Genomic DNA, 19,887 nt, shown 5'->3' with positions numbered 1-19,887 from the left:
GCTGGGTAGCAGGGTAGGGGAAGAAGAAGAAGAGAGGCGGGCAGAACAAGGGAGGCAGCCACAGGAGCGAGCGAGCGAGCGAGCCGAGGCGCGACGGCTAGGGGGGGCGCGCCGAGGAGGCGGCATGGACGGGCGCAGCGCGGGGGCGAGCTTGAGCCGGTGAGGAGGACACTCTCCCTCCCCCCCCCCCCTCTTTCTCCTACTCTCTTTACTCTCTCGTCGTATCGCTGGCCGGCTGGCCGGGGTGCGGGTGTGCAGGGCGCGTATGTAGGCAGCAGCGGCAGCAGCGGTGGCGGTGGCACGGAGGGACGATGGGGCAAGTCGAGGGCGACGGGGGTGCGCACGGTTGGACCGGAGTTCTGCGGAGGGGAGTTGTGGCTATATTTTGCGCTCGGCGGAGAGCGCACCCCCGAGGTCCTGCCTGGGGTGGTTTGCGTCGAGGCCGCGGCGTTCCGAACTATGGTACATACATACATCATACATACATAAAGTACACAGGGAGCCGGTCGAGTACGTAGGTAGCCCGTTCGACCGAGAGGATCGGCTTGCGAGTTCGGCTTAGCTACCACAAGCTAATCAATCACATACGACGACGGCGGGAGGAGGAGGAGGAGGAGGAGGAGGAGGGGACAGGCATTGGGAAAGAGAACAAGCAGGTGCGTAAAAACGTAAAAATATGAACATCTCTGTGTGGGTGGTGTGTGGATGTGTGTGAAATTATCGGAATCAAATATCGTCAATGATTCGGGCGCCAGCGATCCTGGGCGTAGATGTACACGGGGTTACCTTCCCGGCCCGTCGTCGGCACAGCATTATATGCCTCGCGTCCTCTCTGCCTTCTCTCGGCGCACTCTTGACTAGTGCTCGCCTCCCTGTATCTCTCCATCTCTCTCTACTATACCGCAGCATCCTTCGTTACCCTCTCGCTCCGGCGTCGAGTTACCTAGTACTCTGCAAAGGCTGATTCTTACATGGCGTCGTCTGTCTATTTCGGTGTTGGTGTTGGTGTTGGTGGTGATGCTCCTCTACCTCGCGGGCTAGCCGACTTAATGGTGAGCGCCCTCCTCCTCGTCGTCCTCCAGCACCAGCCAGTCCTCGACGGCGGCAGGGGTGGACGAGCCGGCGGCGGCCGGGTCAGTGCCCTCGACCTCGACAACCATGTTCTCGTACTCCTTCAGGCTGTTGGCAAGGTCGGCCTCCTCGGGTGACTTGGGCGCCTTCGGGGCAGAGAAAGTCTGTACCTGGCCTACCGAGTCGGACTCCTTGACCGGTGGCGGTTTGTACGATTTGAGCTCCTTTAGGTAGAGCTCTTGTACGAAGTCGGCTGTTGTGGAGATGTTTGTTAGTTGTTGCGGATAGGTGGTTGGATTCGAGCATATACAACGTATGTGGAGGTACATGTTTTTTCAAGAATAGGCAAGGAAAGAAAGGAAAGAAAGGGAAAAAAAAAACAAAAACAAGAGGTATTTGCGGGTTTTCGCAAGAGAAGAGAGTTAGGATGGGACGGTGGGTAGGGTTGAGGGCATCTCCAACTTGAGGGGAGGAGGGGGAGTCGAGAGGGTTCTCTCTCCATCATCCCACTCCAGCATTTTTCTCCCCCTCTCGGCACCAACCACCAGCCACGGTATACACAACGACTACGTAGACATGAACCTAAGGAACTGTCGATTTCTTACCTCGTCTCGAGACAGTCGGGGCGATGAATCCTCTAGTGGCGTTTACCCTCACCGCGCGGGTGATGGCTGAGAAAGCCGATCGGGCACTCTGCGGGAAAAAGGAAGAAACATGGTCAGTGATGCTCCTCTCCTCTTTTTTTCCCCTCTGGTAATTTTTTGTGGGGGTAGAGGGCGGGGGGTTTGTTTTTCGAGATATAGGCTATGATGAACATACCGAAGATCTCAATTGTGCGAGCATGATGTCTAGTGGAATAGGATGCTCAATTGACGGAGGGGTGTGTCTTTGGCGATAGGTCGGTGGTGGTGGTGGTGGTGGTGGTGGTAGGTAGGAGGAGAGAGTGGGCGGTTGTGTGGTGAGGACTTTTGCGATCTGAGGTTTTCCGTTGGATATCGTTCGTCAATCCCAGGCCTAGCGCGCTTAGCTAACTGAGAAGAGGGGCGGACCGAGTCACGTGGAGGGATAGCCTTTAGTGAAACACGGACCATGGCGCTAGCCATGCGCTAATACGCTATTCTGTTCCGTATATGTGCATACATGCATATAACCCGTGTCATTTCTTGCCTCATTATTTCATCATAGACACTTATATAAGCTTATCCGACGCTAGATAGCACGTCATTGAAGGTTAGTGCCTTGGGTACAACCTCTTATAGCTATAGCTATCCACTATTGCAGGTATTATGTAACGTCATCTGCGCATTAAGTCTCAGTATCGCTCCAACTTCACCTCACGTCACTTCACTCTATCGACCTCGCTTCTACCCGCAAGCATAGATCCCTTCTCCAGAGTCAATACCACGAACCAATACCACGAACCAATTCGAGAGCGACCACCCTCCCTACGATAGCATGGGTATGCTGACGGGGCCTGTGATGGCCATCCATAGATGCGATTTATCCACTATCCTGCTTGCGAGCCCACTTTCAACGTGCAACGTGCAGCACCCCACGCCCTCTCCCTTTCTCTAGTCGTCCAGTCGGGGCAAGATAAGTATCTCTTATTATTATTAGAGCAGGACCCTCATCGTGGGCCAAATCAGCGACTGCGGACAAGACCGGCCATTCCTATGTATGGAGGAAGCCGTCCCGGAGTGAGGAGTGCTGCATACCTACGTGCACACGCCAGTAGGTAAGCCAAGCACCAGATAATCCCAAATACCCATGGCCTGCCCGTCCAAACATAAAAACCATTCAACATGAATCCATCTCATACCATCCAGACAGAAGCAGGATATACTCTCCCGCAGATTCACGCTCATTTACGAGTCCTTTTGCAATACGCCGCCCACTCTGCCTCGGCGACGTCGAAGGGCTCCTAACAAGGCAGCACCCCCGTAGATCACGAACATGACCCCGGCCACCGTTGAGTATGCGATTACGAACGTCCTCTGATTCCCCGCAAGAGCTATGCCGAGCCCGCCGTTGACCACCCCCATAATCATAAGCGCTCGTCCGTACCAGATGTGGGCGTGAGAGATCGGGCCCCGCTTCTGATTCTGGACGAAATATCTGTGGTGCAAGTAGCCTAGGCCTGGCTGTAGCGTCATCAGGCAAACCACCGCCGTTCCGAAGCTCGTGTGGCTCGAGGTCAAATCCTATCGACATCGGCTCCGTTAGCTCCTGTTCCCATCGTAGAGACCGATTCCTACTCGAGTGACTTGGGGAGGGGGTGATATCCGCGAAGACATACCAGCTGAATTTCCTGTGAGCTGACAACGCCCACCGCAAAGCCGGCCCACATCAACAGGAACGAGATAAACTGCCAGAAGGCGTGCGGTATCCAGCTACCGAACAGGGGCATAATTGCAGAGCCTAGGGGGAATAAGATGACCATGACTATAGCCATGAGGATACCGTGGCTCATGATCAGCACCCGAGGGTCAACCGGGTTGCGTTTCCCCGCGATGCCCCGGTTACTGCTGTCAGCCTGCTGTCCTGTTCCGAAGGGATTCGCGTCGCTGGCCACGGTGCCCTGCGTGAGGTCAAATTGCCACTCGCTGTGGTCATCGTGATACTGGATGCCGGCTGCCGGGTCGGCACTGTTTATGGCATCGCCCTCCTTCCATGCCGCGATCCAATCCGTCGCGTCTCCCGACAGGCTCATCGAGCCTCCGGACCAGGAGCCGCAGTTCCCGCAACGCATGTTGGCCACCATCCTACCGTTGCTGGTACTGCTACCCCCGAGGAGCTCGAGCTGCGTGGCACTGTCGTAGCGGGGCATGGCGTGCCCGGTGCCCAAGCGTGGTGAGGCTGTGACGTTTCCGCGGCCATTCGCGTATATGACAAACATGTTGGCGCCCGCCATCCTCGTCCCCGTACCCAACGCGATCCACGAGTACGACGACGGCGCGCGCAATTGCAGATATATGTTACCAGTGTTGGAGGAGGCCGAGGCCTCCGGCACTGCTACCTGGTAGCAGATATCCTGTGTCGGGCAGTATTGCACCGGCGCCGCAGAGGCGAGGATACCGTACGTGATGGCAGCTGGTACGATGGTCAGCCCAATATGGCCCCTTCAGGATCGTTAAACTCCGTTTCAAGCTTTAACGCGTATCTGCAAGTTGACAAACGGTATTCACAATGTATACGGGGGTTGCCAACTCGGCCATTTCCATCTGAAGAGATTGGGCGAGCAGGGGAGACTCAACTTACATACTGTTGCCACGGCTAAAAATCGCGCCTTCATTTTGTGTGCTGTTTTCTGCAACGCTCTTCTACAAGTTGGGACTGGAGTATTGACGGAAAAAATGAAGGCCCTGATCGAAGATCGATACGCCCAGATAAATATCCCTTCCTGTGTTGCCCGTGGGACGAAGAAGAATCTCGGACAGATTCCGGTTCCGACGTTGGCAAGTGTGTACGTCGATAATCGTATCGGCAGTGCGCAGTTTCAGCCACGGACTCGTTCGACCCGCACGCTCGTACAGCACACAGAACGACCCCGTCGCTTGAAATGTCTCGATCGGGCAGCGATGTTGTAGGTGTGTGGTGGTGCAACGACGGACAGCCCGCGGCTTTCGGCGTTAGACCACAACTCTTAGTCCTGCCCTGCCTTGTTTCGCTTCTCTGTCCCCTCTCAAGCTTCCGAGAACAGCTGTGCGTTGAGAGGTCAAAATTCGTCCGATGCTCCACGCCCTCCTCCGGTGTTGTTTGTGTCTATCGACGAGCCGCTAAGTAGGTGTTCTCCAGGACGACTACCTAGGTGATCTAGGGCGAAGAGGAGAGAAAGGAGAAGGGAGCAGGGCGTAAGAAGCAGCAGAAGAGAATGGAAGCCGGGAGGGAAGCAAGCGCAGGTAATAGTCGTCGAGCGGGTTGAGAGGTCCGTTATGTGGTTAGTACACAGATGTGTGGGTGGGTGGGAGCGCAGGGATGATAACCACCTACAACCTGACTTGGTAGGCAGGCTGTCCATGGTTAGCAAGGGGTGACGGCAGAGAAGGGGCTCGTTTCTTTATAGATGATAGATGAGGAGAGCAAGTCCCAGCATCGCCCAGCTGGCCTGCGTCTACCTAGGTGGATAGGCTCACAAACGCGCGCGGGAGCGGATAGTGAGGTGCACAAGACGCTAACTATACGCGCACACACACGTACCGATCCGCGCCCTTGATCGCCCTCCCCAGCTCTCAACAAACTTGTTTGGCTTCCGGTCCGTCTCTGCTTCCCCCCCTCAACTCTTCGCTCGTCCGCTCACGTCTCGGCGCGCGGTCTCGAGAAGGGGAGATCAGCCTGCCCCGACCTTGCCGGCGTGTGCTTATTCGCCCGCCCTGCCCTGCCCTACGCTATTCCGGTTGCTTCTCCGCGCAGCCAAGCTCTGCCTCGCTGGCTCCTAGCCAGCTCACCCTGGTATAGTCTGCTGCGTGCGTACGTACGTACGAGGGCGGTGCACAGAAGAAGGGGGAGAGAGAGGGAAAGAAAAACTCTTCTTCTCGCTAACTCGCCGTGCCCTGGCCTCCTGCGTCGCGGATATTTCTACAAGCGAGCCGCCGCGGCTACCTGGGTCGGGATAGACGTGGGCGGCGGTGGGTGGCATACATGTGTCTATCTACCGGCTGGGTCCCTAGAAGCGACGAGGGCCAAGGGGAAGGGGGGGACTGGCCGCTTGACGCGCATCGTAGCATACCTACTACCTCCCTACTGACTTATATGTCTATGTACGCGCACCCTCTACTTGTGCTTAACGCGGACAGGTAGGTAAATTAGGCGGGTAGGTATGAGGAGGGAGTTGGATAGCAAGAGGGGGGAGGAGGCAGCGAACAGCCGAGGATGGTGAGTGGTGCTGGCGGCGTAGCATCCAGATCTGCGCGCGATGCGTACCACCCCGGGCCCTTTTACTTGTGTGGTCTCGCATAAAGCCCGATAAGCAACCGGGGGTTGCGTCGTCGTGCGGCAGAGGGGAGGAGGAGATGTAAAGTTGGCATTGGCCGGGGCTGATGTGATGTTTGTCCCGGCTTGGACGTGTTTGATGTCTGTCGGTGTGTGCGTGTGTATGTGTGAAGTTTGTGAATCCGTCCGCGTCTTGGCTTATATCGGCACGTCTTACCTTGCCTACCTACCAAGCACTTACTACTTCTCTGCTCTGATATCCGTCCCAGGGTTGAGGCTGCGCGCGCCAGTAGGTGGGCCTGGCAGAAGGGTCTAGAAGCATTCCATGTGGGATGGACGGATCGACCTGAGAGGAGGGAATCTATCTACCCGTCCAACTAGCGACCTGAGGTGTCTGTTGTCTGTCTCCTTGGGCCATGTATGCACAGCCCGCCCACGTACCGACTTATCTGCGGGCTGTCGATCACGGCCGCTAGTCCTGGCTCTAGAGGGGCCGGCACAGCACACTCACATGCGTACAACTCTAGCTGAGCTGCGAGTACGCGTGTCCGTCCGTGCCATGCTGGTATACCAAGAGCTATCGGGTCCGTCTCGTCCCGGCAGCGCGGTCCAACCTAGGAACGTGCTCTCCGCCTAGCCCAGGAGACGGCCTCTGCTTAGTTATCATCGTAATTACGGGGCGAGGCGCATGGGGAGGTTCGAGCTGACGCAGGTAGGTGCGATTCGCCGCCAGCCACTATTATATATATACCACCTGGTTACCTGGGTAGCTGGGTGGGCTTTGTCCGGGTTAGCTATCCGCGCACGCAGACCAGGCGAAGCAGCGGACGGACGGGCGACGTGCTGGCTGGGACAGCGACCGAACAGGAACCCGACCGGGCTAACCCGGCGATGGGCAAAAGCGGCAAGACCGGTTTACTTGGGGAGGTGGGAAGAGAGGCGCCGCGGCATGTCTCGTTTCGGCGCGCGGAGATGGGACCAGGACCTGGCCCTGGCGCCCTCTCTCCCCCCTCCCCCCACGCCGCCAGCCTGTGAGCCAGCAGGGGTCGCGCAAGCCCAGGACGTCCGTTGGTGCGGGTCAGCGGCGGCCAAGAGAGGCGTGGTGAGGTGCGTTACGCGTACGCTCGCACAGGCGGCACAGGATAGGACGGACGGGTGTTTCCAACGCAGGCGACGCATGGAGACGAGACAAGTACGGGGGTTGTGTGTGTGGCTGACAGGTGTGCTACTGGACGACGAGGACAACGACAGGGGAAGCATGGCGATAAGAACAGGATGGGATTATTTGTAAGAGGCGATGGCAGATCGTGCGCCCAAGGTGTGAAGTTGCGCCTAAGGTGTACAAGACGCGGGTGCAGAATCCAGAGCGAGGTGGGATGGGACGGGATAAGGGACAGGGATAGGACAGAGACGGGACGTTGCGAGTGCCGGGCTGGGGGGGGCTAGGGGATCGCCAGGGGGCGGGGTTGGCAAGACTTAGGTACCCAACCTACCTAACCTAGGCACCCTACTGCCTCTGAGGTACCCCAGGGAGACACCCCGAAATACCTCGGACGAAAATGGATTGGATTTGGGGCCGCCGTGATTCGTCCGTTCTCTGTCTGCCCTTCCCTGTCTCCGTTTTCCGGTACTTAAGGTACCTACCTACTACGTACTTCCTAGCGCAGGCACTTGCCTATCAAGGAGTAACGCAACTCCCCCGACGGCGGCATCCGGTATTACTCATAGCGATGTCGTGGCACACCTTGCCTCGTTACTGATTCTCCGAGCATCTCCTCATACCCATCCATCCTACTCGCCGCCTGCGTGGCCTTACTAACACAGGCGAGAAGAGAGAGACAGAGAGACACCCCTTGGAGGAAAGGCATGTCCGGACATGTGGGTGTAGCAAGACACGCCCAATCTCAAGCCCGCTCGCTCTCTCTCCCTCGCCTCGGCCTCCCGTCCACCTCCTACCTCACACCTCCTACCTCACACCACTTTCCCCCCGCAAGCGAGTCTCGTAAGACGTGCGCAGATATATCGAGCCCGCACTCGCTGCGTCTACGCACCTAACATACGACCGGACTGTAGCAGCTGCAGCGACAGGATCAAGCAGTGAGCGTCATCCGTAGCAGACGGACTGCCTCCGGCTTCGTTGGGCCTCGAAATACATATACCCACCATGTGCCAAGCCCGAGCCCTACCGAGTCGGCAAGCACATCCCGCGACGAAGAAGCGGTCTCTACACACCCCATGGGCCTCGAGATCTTGCCAGCAGTATCTACGGCGCGAGTCACACACCCCCGTACACGGGCGTTATGGTGGGGTGGATAGACAAAATCAATTTAGGAAACTATACGACTAGACGCGGCCGTCGAAACTAGGCCGGCGTGTCGCGCGCAACGTCATGTCCTCGAGCCTAGGGATGCCGTTCTAGAACCCGAACTCGCCATCCTATTCACGCATGCAAAAAACAATAACGGGTATGGGTGGGACCTCGGCCAGGCCACCTGTGCGCTGATCGAGCCGTCCTCGCCTGCCAAGACTCCCGCGGTAAAGATACCTAGAAATGAACTCAACACCAAAATCGCCCAACACTTTCCTCCACACGCGCACCCACGACTGTGACCGTAAATACGGCCGTGGTCGTGATCTTCGATCGGACCAGAGAGATCAATCAACCTGACCTTTCGTCGAATGCGAACCCGTTGTTCTCGAGTAGGCTGCTCGAAGCCACGAAGCTGAAGCCGCCAAATGGGTCGTCCTTGAAAGGGCCCTCCCTCGGCGACGGGTCGTTCCACGGGTTGCGGCTGACGACGGGGCTCAGCGACAGCTCCGTGAACTCGGGCGAGAAGTTCTCGGCGAGCTCGGGGTCCGTGATCATCGGCTGGATCGGCGGCTCCATCTCTCGCGCCGCGAGCTTCTTCCAGTCGATCTTCCGGAAGAACCGGTGCTTCTTGATGATCTGGAGATCCCGGGGCATGCTCGAGCCGAGGCGCTTGGCCGGGTCCTTCCTCAGCAGGCGGGTCAGCAGGTCCTTGGCGTCGGGGCCCAGGAAGTACGGCAGCACGAGCTTCTGCTTGACGATGTTCTGCTGGATCTTGGCGTGGTTGCCGCCGCGGAAGGGCGGGTTGCCCGTCATGAGGTCGTACCCCAGCGCCCCCAGCGACCACCAGTCGACAGGCTTGCCGTACTTCTGGCCCTGGACGACCTCGGGCGCCATGTACTCGACCGTGCCGAGTATAGACTTGCAGCCCGCGTCCTCTTCGACGGCAACCTTGGACAGCCCGAAATCCGTCAGCAGCAGGTGGCCCAGCGAGTCCAGGAGACAGTTCTCGGGCTTCAGGTCTCGGTAGACCACCCCCAGGGTGTCGTGGAGATGGGACAGGGCGAGGACCATCTCAGCCATGTAGAAGGCGGCAACTGCCTCGGGGAACATCTTTTCGGTGTTGAGGTGGGTGAACAGCTCCCCGCCCTGGCCGTACTCGAGGATCAAGTACAGCTTCTCGTGGTCCTGGAAGGCGTAGAACAGCTTCACGACGAAGGGATGCCTATTGACAGACTCGAGAATCTGCCGCTCCGTCTTTGTCTGCTCCACGAGCTTCTTATGTACTACGAGGGATGCTTTCTTAAACTGTTTCTGCGCATATAACCGACCTGTGGCGCGCTGCTTGACGAGCAGGACGGTGCCGTACGTGCCCTTACCGAGACAGCGCAGCGGTTCGAAGTCGTCGGCCTGCATCTTCTGGTTCGGCACCAGGCCGCCCTCGACGGCGCCGAACTTGGGCTTCTCGCGCAGGCTCTCGCTGACAAAATCATGCTCCAGCTGAACCTCGTAACTAGTAGATCCATTCTCGGAGACGTCGTCGTCGCTGTGGCCGATCTGGCTATTGTTGGAGGTGCTCAGGCAGCGATGGCGGCTGTTGCTACGAGTCCGTATCATGGTGCTGGCGCGAGAGTCGTTAAGGCTCAGCGGCTCGAGCTGCATGCGCAGCTTGGCGATGCCGCTGACGGCTGGCGAGTTGCGGCCGCGCAGGATGGGGCTGCAGTTGGCGCTAACCACATCGTCGAGGCGGGTTGGGCGGCTGCGGCGAGCGGAGAGAGGCGGGGTCTTGCAGTGGATCGAGTCCTCGTCGTCGGACACGATCGGGGTGGGCACGAAACCACGCACGGTGGTGAGCGCGGGAGCGGCTGGGGGGAGCATCGTGTTTCGGGGTCGGGGCGGACGAGTACTCGGCCCTCGGGGTCGGTTGGTTATTTCGATCGAGTTGCGGGTAGGTAGGTAGGTAATTTTAGCGGATTAATAAAATCTAAGGGATTCAGAATTCAAGAAGGGACCAATGCTCAGCCCACCCCGATTCAAGGGAGGCCAGAGCCACGTCGTCGCTCGGCGTCAGCGCGGGCTTCGCGAAGGTAGTCGGGGTGTGTGGACTGGGGGGGTGGGATGAGCATCTGGGGGTGGAATAGAAATGAAGCGAATTTGTCGTAGCTGTTTTGCGGATGCATTGGCAGTCGCGTAGCTTTCTAGGGGATCTTTCTTCGTAGTCGAGGCGGTCGAAAATGGGGTTCACCGTATGACTTGGTGGTGGTTGAGGAAGAAGAAGGGAGGGAAAAAGAGAGGAAGGGTCAGCGACGGTAAAAAGCCTAACACGGGATTATATTAGTGAAGTGTGTGGAGCGGAGTGTACCCACAAATGGTGTGTGAGTAGCGCCGGAATGCGCCTCTCTCAGAAGGGGGGGTCCTGTTTTTTGGGGGGTCTCGGGGCGTGTCTTGGGGAGGGATCTAGTGGGGATCTAGTAGGGCGGATCTCAATTTCAGAAGCTAATTTTGAACTCTTCTCCTTCTAACTTTTCCGCGGTTCCTTTTTTTTATTCCACCTATTTAATTTGTTTAATGTTTCTAATTTTTTTTTTCTCTCTCATCCCTTCCGCTGCCTCGTATATACATGGCATATATACGGTTCCTGCAATTCCAGCTGCAGGTGCCTTCGCTTCCCATCAACCCCTACATCCGTCGGCCTATCTATGTAATTAGGGGTTATAGGGATGGTTCGGCGTACCTGAGCAGGCACACACACACACACACACCACACACATATATAGAGGTAGGTATATAGAGTATATATCCGCTGCTCCCGACCATCCTCAGCTGCACGTAAAGCCCCGTGCACCCCCCCATGTTAGGGCAGCCAGTCGGGGTACGGAGAGCCGGCCAGGTTAGGCGGGGCAGGGGTGGTCGAGGAATCGCAAGCTCCTTCCCCAGGTGCCCAACCGGGCCAACTGGACCTGGTACCGCCTGCCCGTGATTAGCCGCTCAGGCTTCCAGCTGCCCCCGGGTCCAGCTGAATATGTATAGCTACGTACAGGGTACCTTAGGTAGTCGTTTACGAGGACCTGCCTATCTTGTACATTATACCCGAGTGGATACATATAAGCCGCGCGCAACGTGCCCACATAGAGAAGTAGGCACGGCGTCGATACATAATAGGTATCTAATTCAGCGCCTTAGGCACATACAATAAGGTTACCTGGGTAGCCACGAACAGATACAATTACCTAACAAAGAGCCGGATGTCTCCAAAAACTCGTATGATGGCCTGCCGTCCACGTCAAAACCAAAGCCCTATGCCTCCGAGTCCCACGGTCAGTAAAAAGACTGCTCTTTAGGTACTTTCCGGGCGGGTACCTAGAAATGGAAGATGTAATGTCCCTGAAAATGAATTAGGTACTCCTTGATAATCCTACGTTAGGTACTTAAGATTAGCTTACGTAGGGGCGTAGGAGGTACCTAGGTACCTAGGTAGGTACGTGGCCTCTAATACCTCTCGATGGAGGGAAGTCGCCTGGTCAATGCAGATAGTTACATAGGTACCTTCTACCGAAATCCGAAGCTTTGACCACTACTCTCGCGTCCCGCTTATTGCTAACCTCGCTCTCGGCGCGACGTACTCAAAAAAAACACCCCCCCTGAAGCCGTAATACCTGAAGGTCCAACGCTCAAGGCCCAAGTTCGAAGTTGGAATCCCTAAAACAAGCAGATTCGATAGTCCGCCTAGCATCATATTTCGTACCGTGCCGATCGACCAGAAGTTGCCCAGTATGATGCACCCATCGCGGCAAGCATACGTCGAAGAGGCGGAAGAGGTACGATCCTACACCGGTTTGCCCGTCTCTCCTCAGAGCCAGGTAGCTGACCTCCTTCCCGCGTAGGAACGTGGAATGAGCCTTGACGAGGTCCCCGAAGACCGCGACTATGACATTCCCTCCACCGCCGCCGGCATCGCGCCCGAGAAAGCGTCAGCCATATTATCACAGTTCGAGCGAAAGAGGCGGGCCGCCACCATTGCAGTGCCTACGGACGATGGCCGAGTACGTGCGAAACTCCGAGAGCTCGGAGAGCCTATCACGCTCTTCGGCGAGGGCCCGGCCGACCGGCGAGACAGGTTAAGGGAGCTCTTGACTTTGCAGTCCGAACAGGTCCCGACCGAGACCCCAGACGTAGCTATGGAGGACGCGCCCGAGGAGGACCAGGAGGACCAGGAAGAGGAGTTTTACACCATGGGAACCGACGAATTGCTCCATGCGCGGCAGCAGATAGCACGCTTCTCCTTGCCACGGGCGAAACGGAGATTAGCGTTCCAGAAACTGGAGGCCTCCATACCGTTGCGGACGCATGTCAAGTTCCGCAAGCAGATCAAGGAGTGCTTGCACGCATTCGAGCTCCAGGGAAGCCAGACGGCGGGGGACAGAAATGTCAGCATGACGCGAATATCACCGAACGGCCAGCTCGTAGCGGCGGGGAACTGGGGAGGTTCCATCAAGCTGATCGAAATCCCCACGCTGCAAGAGAAGTTCACACTACGTGGACATGCCACTCGAGTCGGTGGGATATCGTGGTATCCTGGCGCCACCCTGCCCGAGAGCAACGTCTCCCCAGATACGGTCAATTTGGCTTCGGGAGCTGCCGATGGCCAGGTTAACCTGTGGTCTCTGACCCAAGACACGCCGCTCTCGACACTCGAGGGACACGGCCAGCGCGTATGCCGAGTCGAATTTCACCCTTCCGGCAGGTACCTCGCCACGGCCTCGGAAGATACTACGTGGCGTTTGTGGGACGTGGAATCGACGACGGAGCTGCTCCTCCAAGAAGGCCACTCGAGGGGCGTCTTCGCCATCAGCTTCAATACGGACGGGTCGCTGCTGGCGAGTGGCGGCACGGACAGCATCGGCAGGATCTGGGACATGAGGTCCGGGAGGACGGTGATGATCCTGGACGGGCACGGAGACGGGCACATCAAGCCGATCCACGGAATCGACTGGGGCTCGGACGGCCACCGGGTCTTGACCGGCTCGGCCGACGGCTGGATCAAATGCTGGGACGTGCGGAAGGTGCAGAGGACGGGCGGCATCGGGGCTCACAGCAGCGCGGTCTCCGATCTCCGGTGGTACAAAGGGTTAGACGACCCCGTCACGGGCGACCCGCCGGGGCTCGACGACAAGGGCAACCAGCTCCCCAAGAAGTCGAGCACGTTCTTCGTGTCGAGCGGGTTCGACCGCAAGGTCAACATCTTCTCGGCCGACGACTGGACCCTCGTGCAGACTCTGGAGGGGCACACGGGGCCGGTGGCGAGCGTGGACATCAGCAGAGACGGGAGATGGATCGTGAGCGGCGGGCACGACAGGACGGTCAAGCTATGGGGCCGCAACGACGGCGGGGGAATCTGACGGGAGACGCGGAGCTTGCGTAATAAGGAGGGCGAAGGCGGTAAGCTGTTATATGTAGATACCCTATAGACACGAAGGTAGTGTGTATACCCGCAGGATGCCCCCAAGCATAGGTGTCTGTGAGTATCTTGCCCATCGCACGTGCCCTGAGGTCGGCAAGAGGTAGGTACCTAAGTAACGTGCATATATGGCGGATGGTCGATGCTACATGTACATGCATGGAGACGCTGCATTGCCCACACGTACATCCTCCACTTCTTGAGAGGCACCTACATAAACTCATACTACCTGTAAGGCATCTATACCTACTCAATGAGCGGGAGGTAGGTAGGATAGGTACAAACCTACCTAGAGGTAGGTATCTCCTACCCAAGGAGGCATGTATCGTCTGGAGCTGGAGGGTAGGTAATAGTAAGTACCATCTGTTTTTGGGGTTGCGACACGTTTGAAGGTGGTGCATTAGGTGGTATTACATTGGGTGGTACATTGGATGCTCGACCGGTTACAAGACGGAGAAGGCGCCTTAGGTACATCGTTCGACCTCTTCCCCGGGACGAGTACCTCCTGTGTCTCGTAACGGCATGTACCTCTCGAGGTGACTTATGAGGGCTTGTCGTACCTACGGACGCTGGAAGGTGGGTACTACCTACGTAATAACACCTGCAGGAGGTGCGGCGGGCTTAGGTAATAGGCTCGGCCCCACACCGGTCTCGTCTATATGTAGGTATTGGATGCCAGGTTATATTGGAAGCCACGTCGGAAAGGCGAAACCGACCAAGAAGGAAAGGGCGATTTCTGAACAAGAACCGGGCCCACCTCGTAGCATTCGCATTTTCCCATCTTTCTTTTCCGCGCCGCCTCGTGCCAGCCTTTTCTACGTAAGCACCAAATCCGATACATCGACCGGAGAGGTCCCTTCAACGCCTCGCCGAGCTGTGCGAGAGATACCCACGTCAATCAACGCTCCCTAGAATAATCCTTTCCGGCGGTCTGCCCACGACTTGCGACTTGCACTGCCGACGCCGCCAATCCCTTTCGCCCCTCCCCTCCCTCTCTCCCTCCCCCTTCTCCCTTGGTACTCCCGCCATGGCGAGCATCGACCGATACCGACCTCCTCCGCGAGAAACCTATCAGATCCCAGCCGCGCCTCCATCTCACGACAACCCCATCAAGAGCGCCTCCAAGTCGCCATCCCGGAAGCGCGAAATCCCCCCCCCTGCTCCCTCACCGCCCACAAATTCGTCGCGTACCTCGCCCCCGAGACCCCAGTCGCGACGAAGCATGCCGTCCCCGAGCCGCTCGACGCCGCCGACGCCAGTCGCCACGACGAACCAATGGTTCTTCACCCAGGACGAGGTCCTCAGCAGCCCCAGCATCCTAGACGGATTGTCCCCCGCAGAGGAGAGGTTGAGGCGAGCGAAGGGCGTCAACTTCATCTACCAAGCCGGCATCCTCCTCGAACTCCCCCAGACCACTCTCTACGTCGCCGGCGTCTTCTTCCACCGGTTCTTCATGAGGAGCAGCATGGTGGAAGAGAAGCACGGAATCCATCATTACGTACGTCTCCCCGCGATGCAGCCAACCTTGCAGCCTCTCCCCTCCCGATGTCCCGTGCGAAGAGCCGGGCCACGCTGTCGCCGCGCCGTGAAGTCTAGTACTAATCGTAACCATGACGCAGAACATCGCAGCAACGGCACTGTTCCTCGCCAACAAGACGGAAGAGAACTGCCGCAAGACGAAAGATATTATTATCGCCGTCGCCAAAGTCGCCCAGAAGAACGCGAAGCTCGTCGTCGACGAGCAATCCAAGGAATACTGGCGATGGCGTGACAGCATCCTGATGTTCGAGGAGATCATGCTCGAGAATTTAACCTTCGACCTCATGGTCGACAGCCCGCACTTCAAGCTATACGACTTCCTAGGTCGCCTAGGCGTCATCCATAACAAGAACCTACGACACGCAGCCTGGGCATTCTGTAACGATTCCTGTCTAACCGCCCTGCCGCTCCTCATGGATGCACGTGACATCGCCATCGCATCCATCTTCTTTTCCAGCACCTTCACCGGCGAGCAGATTGAGGACGTCGACGGCGATCCGTGGTGGCAGACGATTGGCGGCAACGAGGATCACTGCGCGAGGGCGATCCAGGTCCTGGCGGAGTTCTATGTCGAGAACCCGCTGCGCAAACAGGACAATCCTTACTCGCAATCACCCGTGTTCATCCTCGAGAATACTCGCAGGAGGGGAGAGGATATCGGTGTTCGTTCAGCCAACGGCACGCCTAGAACGGACAGCGCCACGCAGAGTCCGAAGGGCAAGACCAACGGCACAGACGAAGCCGCAGCGGACAGAGAGATGATGGACACGACTGGGACCATATACCGATAGCTAGGCGATGAATACACTGGCTTGTTTCGCCTAGGTCCTGTGACTGGTAAAAGGTACCACTGATATAATCCTGCATATGCAAGCGAGGAAATGCGAGTGTCTTGACATTTTCGGCCCCTGAGGTGGGTGCCTCCGGCTTCCCTTGGTAACGTCTCTGACATAGGGGCCTCTTCCGGCTCCCGCGTGGAATCTAGGTGTCGCAGCCACTTGATCTGATAAGAGACCTCGTCCGTCTTACCAACGGGCCGCGAACATTAACAGCTGGGGTGACTAGAGGTGATGGCACTGCCCCGTAGTAGATTGTGTATCTCTATCTCTATCTAGTGTACAATGAAAGGAGATGCGTCTACAACGAATCTGCCTTCGCCCTCTTCCCTTGGTTTCGGCACCAAAGCATTCCTGGGAAATCGGAATGACGACAGGCCAAGATGGGAAGGTCCCCCAACCCCCCAGGAGTGCATTGTCATCGTTAATTATTACCAAGTATCAGCCAGGCGCCCATTCACGGCCCGCAGCTACAGAAAACCAAGGGTGCAGACACAACTTTTCTACCGTAGGGCGCTCAGCAGGATCGTAGGTAAAGATTTGATACAAGAGGTCGAGTAGCAGCACCGCCTCCGTTTCCGGGATGGTCGGGAACGCCTCGAGCAAGACCTCCGTCTCCTCGTCAGAGTAGTTGCTCAGGTAAGATCCGTCGACAGAAACCGCGGTCGGCTTCCACACCATCCCGGCGAACGCGGGCGGGTAGGGCGCGCTGCGCTCGGCCTCGTCCTCGGGCACGACGCCGTCCGCCGCCTCGCCGCGCCCGTTGAGGAACAGGCCCGGGGGCTCGTCGGCGATCGGCCACACGCGGTCCTCCAGGGGCCAGGCGTCGTCCAAGCTCCAGAAGGGCACGCGCTCGCCCTCGCCGCGGTCGCCGACGACGGCGCGGCCCTCGCCGTCGAACCTCGTCTCCCGCCACGCGTCGGGCAGCGGGCCGAGGGCGCTCTCGATCTGGCGCAGCCCGTCGTCGGCGCAGCCCGTGTCGCAGAAGAGGTCCTCGCCGGACCGGATGCGGAAGATGGCGCAGCCGAGCGCCCAGACGTCGGACGCCGGGCCGGCGCCGCCGGCCACGGCGACCTCGGGCGCGAGGTGCGGCGCCCAGACGTCGGGGGGGGCCGCCGGCGGGGGGGTCGAGGGCTGGCCCCGGCCGAGGATGCAGATCTCGCCGCTGAGCAGGTTGGTGCTCGGGGCGCAGAAGTCCAGCGGCGCGACGACGTAGTCGGGCCCGCGCGGGCCCGGCGCCCTCCCCGAGCAGGTCCGCAGCGGGGCCGTCCGCGGCGGCCCGAAGACGCGGACCAGGTCGGCCTCGCTGTACGCGTAGAACTCGGGCTCGAGGCGCAGCAGGATCTTGCTCGTGGCGAGGTCTGGCGGCGGGTCAGCGGCTTCTCTCCGGCTCGGCAGAGCTCGGGCGGCGGCTCCCAGCTCGGGTATCATTATTACTATTATTATTATCTTACCTCCGTGGCAGAGCCGGCGCGAGTGGAGCTGGGCGAGGGCAAGCGTGACCTGCAGGCAGACGCGGGCGGCGAAGCGCGGCGTCAGGCGCGAGTCGACGCCGCGCGCGAGCCGCGAGAGGTCCGGGCCGAGCGCGGGCAGCACGAGGCAGGCGTGGCGGCCGTTGGGGCCGTCGATCCAGAACTGGCGGGCGGGGGCGGCGAAGAGGCGGGAGGGGGAGAGCAGCGACGCGGTGGCCGAGACGTGCGACGCGGCGGCCGAGGCGCGCGCCGCGACGATCTTCAGCGCGACCCACCGGCTCTCGACGACGTCTCCGCTGCCGCTGCCGCCGCCGTCGCCGCCGTCCGCGGCGAGCCACACGGTCGACGCCCCGCCGAAGCCCAGCTTGTGCACCACGCGGTACCGCCCGCCGTCGTACACGTCGCCCAGGTGCACCGGGTGCAGGCCCCCCGGCTTGTAGTTCTCGAGGTCCTCGCACGCGCCCACTTCCGAGGGGAGGTAGGCGAACCGCGCCACATCCATATGCGAGGACATGGTGGTGGTGGTAAGCGAAGTCGGGTAGCGTGTAGCTCGTGTGCAAGATGGCGCGTTAGGGGGGGGGGGAGAAAGGGTAGATCATTAGGTTACTTAACGAAGGATAGGTTCGATTCCTAACAGCGCTACTTGGTAGTCTTCGTTGTTTAGCTCATCTATGGTTAAGAGAAGGGAGAGACGAGATGAGGGACGGGGAGAGTTTCTAGCAACCCCAGGTGCCGGACGAGAGAGCAGGGCATCGCGGAGGCAGGTCCTATTATAGGTATTGATCGATGGACGTAGCCACGGAGGTACCTACGCGAAGTCAACCTGGCTCGCCTCGACAGCCTCGTCCATACTAGGTGAATACGACGAGCTTAAATGGCCGTAGCTGGTCGTGGTCCGGATAGGTTATAATACCTGGTAGGAGGCGGCGAAGTAGGTATATCAAATTGTAGGTAGAGTTTCCTTATCGAGGACCATGCGGAGGCTGACCCAATTCAAAAGTTATGGTTGATTGCACACAACGCGCGCCACGCAGAACTGACCTAGAACTGACGCGTTTCAGCTTTCACTTACTAATCTATAGTATCGTTCATCCAATTTATGCTCTCCCCCTGCCTCCCTATCCATCCGTTTCCACGCGTCAACTCGGCCGAGACGGGATCAACGTAGAGAACCGGGAGAGAGCTGGTCGCCCTCGGCTTGAGTTGGCTCGAGGAGGAGGAAGAGGCGGACGCCGCAGGTGGCGCTACGGGCGGCAGCACCACCTCCGCGGTCGCGGTAGCGACGACAACGACAACGACGACAACGACAACGACGACGAAAACGACCAGGAGAATGACGTACCCTGTAAAGTCTGGTTTGGTCGCATCGGGCGTCTGCGGGCCGAGCGCTGTGTGAAAAAAACCCGGTATGTGCTTATACAATTGTATTGAAACCATCCGCTCCGCTCCCAACCCCGCTCCCCCACGACGGAAAGCTATATATGCGCAATACCTAATCATTCCGAAGATGACAGACGTGCCAGAAGATTCCGCACGACGCGTGGCCAGCCGTTCGGGCCTTCGCGAAGTCTAAAGGGGATTTGAGCCGGAAAAATATTGATGCGAAGGTGTGTTGTTTCTCACAAAAAGTTGCGCTGGCGCAAGAAGTCTTGACGGTACAAGCAGGCGTTTGGCAAAGTGTACGAAAGGACCAGACTAGCTGCTGTCCGAAAGGCGGAGGAAAAAGTCGCAGAGCAGGAAGGCGTCGACATTGACGCGTTGCAAGGTGACGATCTACTGAGAGAGAGATCTTGCGCAGTAAAGACGCGGAGAAGACGGAGCAGGAGAAGAGGGTGAGAAGAAGAAACAAAAAAGGTAAGGGAATTGAAACTTTAACACAGACATAAGTAATAGTAGAATACGTCGAAGTACTCTGCGCTTCTCTAGGTACGTTTTCGTACCGAAAACCTAGGACCTCTCTGAAGGTTATGGGGAAAGGGGTAAGTAGGAACCGACGCTTAATTGAACTGCAAAAGGGGATGGATTAGCAATCGACTCTTGGTTGAACGGAGAGAAACTAACCTCGATTGAACGGAGAGAAACTAACCTCGATTGAACGGAGAGAAACTGACTTCGATTGAACGGGGGTTTAACCTATCATAGATGACTATCCTCCGGATAGGATAACAACAAGAGTCACATGAAGGGCAACATAAGCCGGACTCTGCGAATCGTTACTTACTAATCGATTAGCAGTAATTAATACCACGACTCTATATGCTCCCTCGACAGCGG

The 19,887-nt window shown here is 58.1% G+C and overlaps 7 protein-coding genes across 7 annotated transcripts; 4 read left to right on the top strand and 3 right to left on the bottom strand.

Annotated features, from left to right (window-relative positions):
• Positions 1–1,046: 1,046 nt before the first annotated feature.
• Positions 1,047–4,363, bottom strand: GGS23DRAFT_597386 (putative iron reductase domain protein; the record flags this gene model as incomplete). The annotated part of the gene is made up of 4 exons (XM_051518619.1): positions 1,047–1,324; positions 3,008–3,272; positions 3,368–4,161; positions 4,330–4,363. 4 exons carry the CDS (start codon positions 4,361–4,363, stop codon positions 1,047–1,049), a joined length of 1,371 nt encoding a protein of 456 aa, XP_051371299.1.
• Positions 4,364–6,390: 2,027 nt separating this feature from the next.
• GGS23DRAFT_83406 (uncharacterized protein) lies at positions 6,391–7,425 on the top strand. The gene has a single exon (XM_051521322.1). It carries the CDS (start codon positions 6,689–6,691, stop codon positions 7,289–7,291), a length of 603 nt encoding a protein of 200 aa, XP_051371298.1. The 5' UTR covers positions 6,391–6,688; the 3' UTR covers positions 7,292–7,425.
• A 1,078-nt stretch (positions 7,426–8,503) lies between these two features.
• GGS23DRAFT_83323 (kinase-like protein) lies at positions 8,504–10,730 on the bottom strand. The gene has a single exon (XM_051521321.1). It carries the CDS (start codon positions 10,184–10,186, stop codon positions 8,660–8,662), a length of 1,527 nt encoding a protein of 508 aa, XP_051371297.1. The 5' UTR covers positions 10,187–10,730; the 3' UTR covers positions 8,504–8,659.
• Positions 10,731–11,713: 983 nt separating this feature from the next.
• On the top strand, positions 11,714–13,830 carry GGS23DRAFT_570926 (WD40 repeat-like protein). Its single transcript, XM_051516541.1, has 2 exons — positions 11,714–12,126; positions 12,193–13,830. The coding sequence occupies exons 1-2, from the start codon at positions 12,082–12,084 to the stop codon at positions 13,705–13,707; spliced, it is 1,560 nt and encodes a 519-aa protein (XP_051371296.1). The 5' UTR covers positions 11,714–12,081; the 3' UTR covers positions 13,708–13,830.
• Positions 13,831–14,793: 963 nt separating this feature from the next.
• Positions 14,794–16,096, top strand: GGS23DRAFT_597383 (cyclin-like protein; the record flags this gene model as incomplete). The annotated part of the gene is made up of 2 exons (XM_051518618.1): positions 14,794–15,264; positions 15,386–16,096. The coding sequence occupies 2 exons, from the start codon at positions 14,794–14,796 to the stop codon at positions 16,094–16,096; spliced, it is 1,182 nt and encodes a 393-aa protein (XP_051371295.1).
• A 165-nt stretch (positions 16,097–16,261) lies between these two features.
• Positions 16,262–18,458, bottom strand: GGS23DRAFT_610277 (kinase-like protein). Its single transcript, XM_051520322.1, has 2 exons — positions 17,596–18,458; positions 16,262–17,502 (listed from the first exon to the last, which is right to left on the bottom strand). Exons 1-2 carry the CDS (start codon positions 18,125–18,127, stop codon positions 16,583–16,585), a joined length of 1,452 nt encoding a protein of 483 aa, XP_051371294.1. The 5' UTR covers positions 18,128–18,458; the 3' UTR covers positions 16,262–16,582.
• Positions 18,459–18,573: 115 nt separating this feature from the next.
• On the top strand, positions 18,574–19,696 carry GGS23DRAFT_570912 (uncharacterized protein). The gene is made up of 4 exons (XM_051516540.1): positions 18,574–18,596; positions 18,655–19,019; positions 19,121–19,220; positions 19,279–19,696. The coding sequence occupies exons 1-3, from the start codon at positions 18,588–18,590 to the stop codon at positions 19,122–19,124; spliced, it is 378 nt and encodes a 125-aa protein (XP_051371293.1). The 5' UTR covers positions 18,574–18,587; the 3' UTR covers positions 19,125–19,220; positions 19,279–19,696.
• Positions 19,697–19,887: the final 191 nt, after the last annotated feature.

The sequence above is a fragment of the Durotheca rogersii genome (genome assembly GCF_024521655.1).
Source record: "Durotheca rogersii strain YMJ 92031201 chromosome Unknown GGS23scaffold_12, whole genome shotgun sequence".
In the NCBI taxonomy this organism is placed as follows: Eukaryota; Fungi; Ascomycota; class Sordariomycetes; order Xylariales; family Xylariaceae; genus Durotheca; species Durotheca rogersii.
Note: the sequence above shows the minus strand (reverse complement) of the source record. Positions and strands in the feature narration are given on the sequence as shown.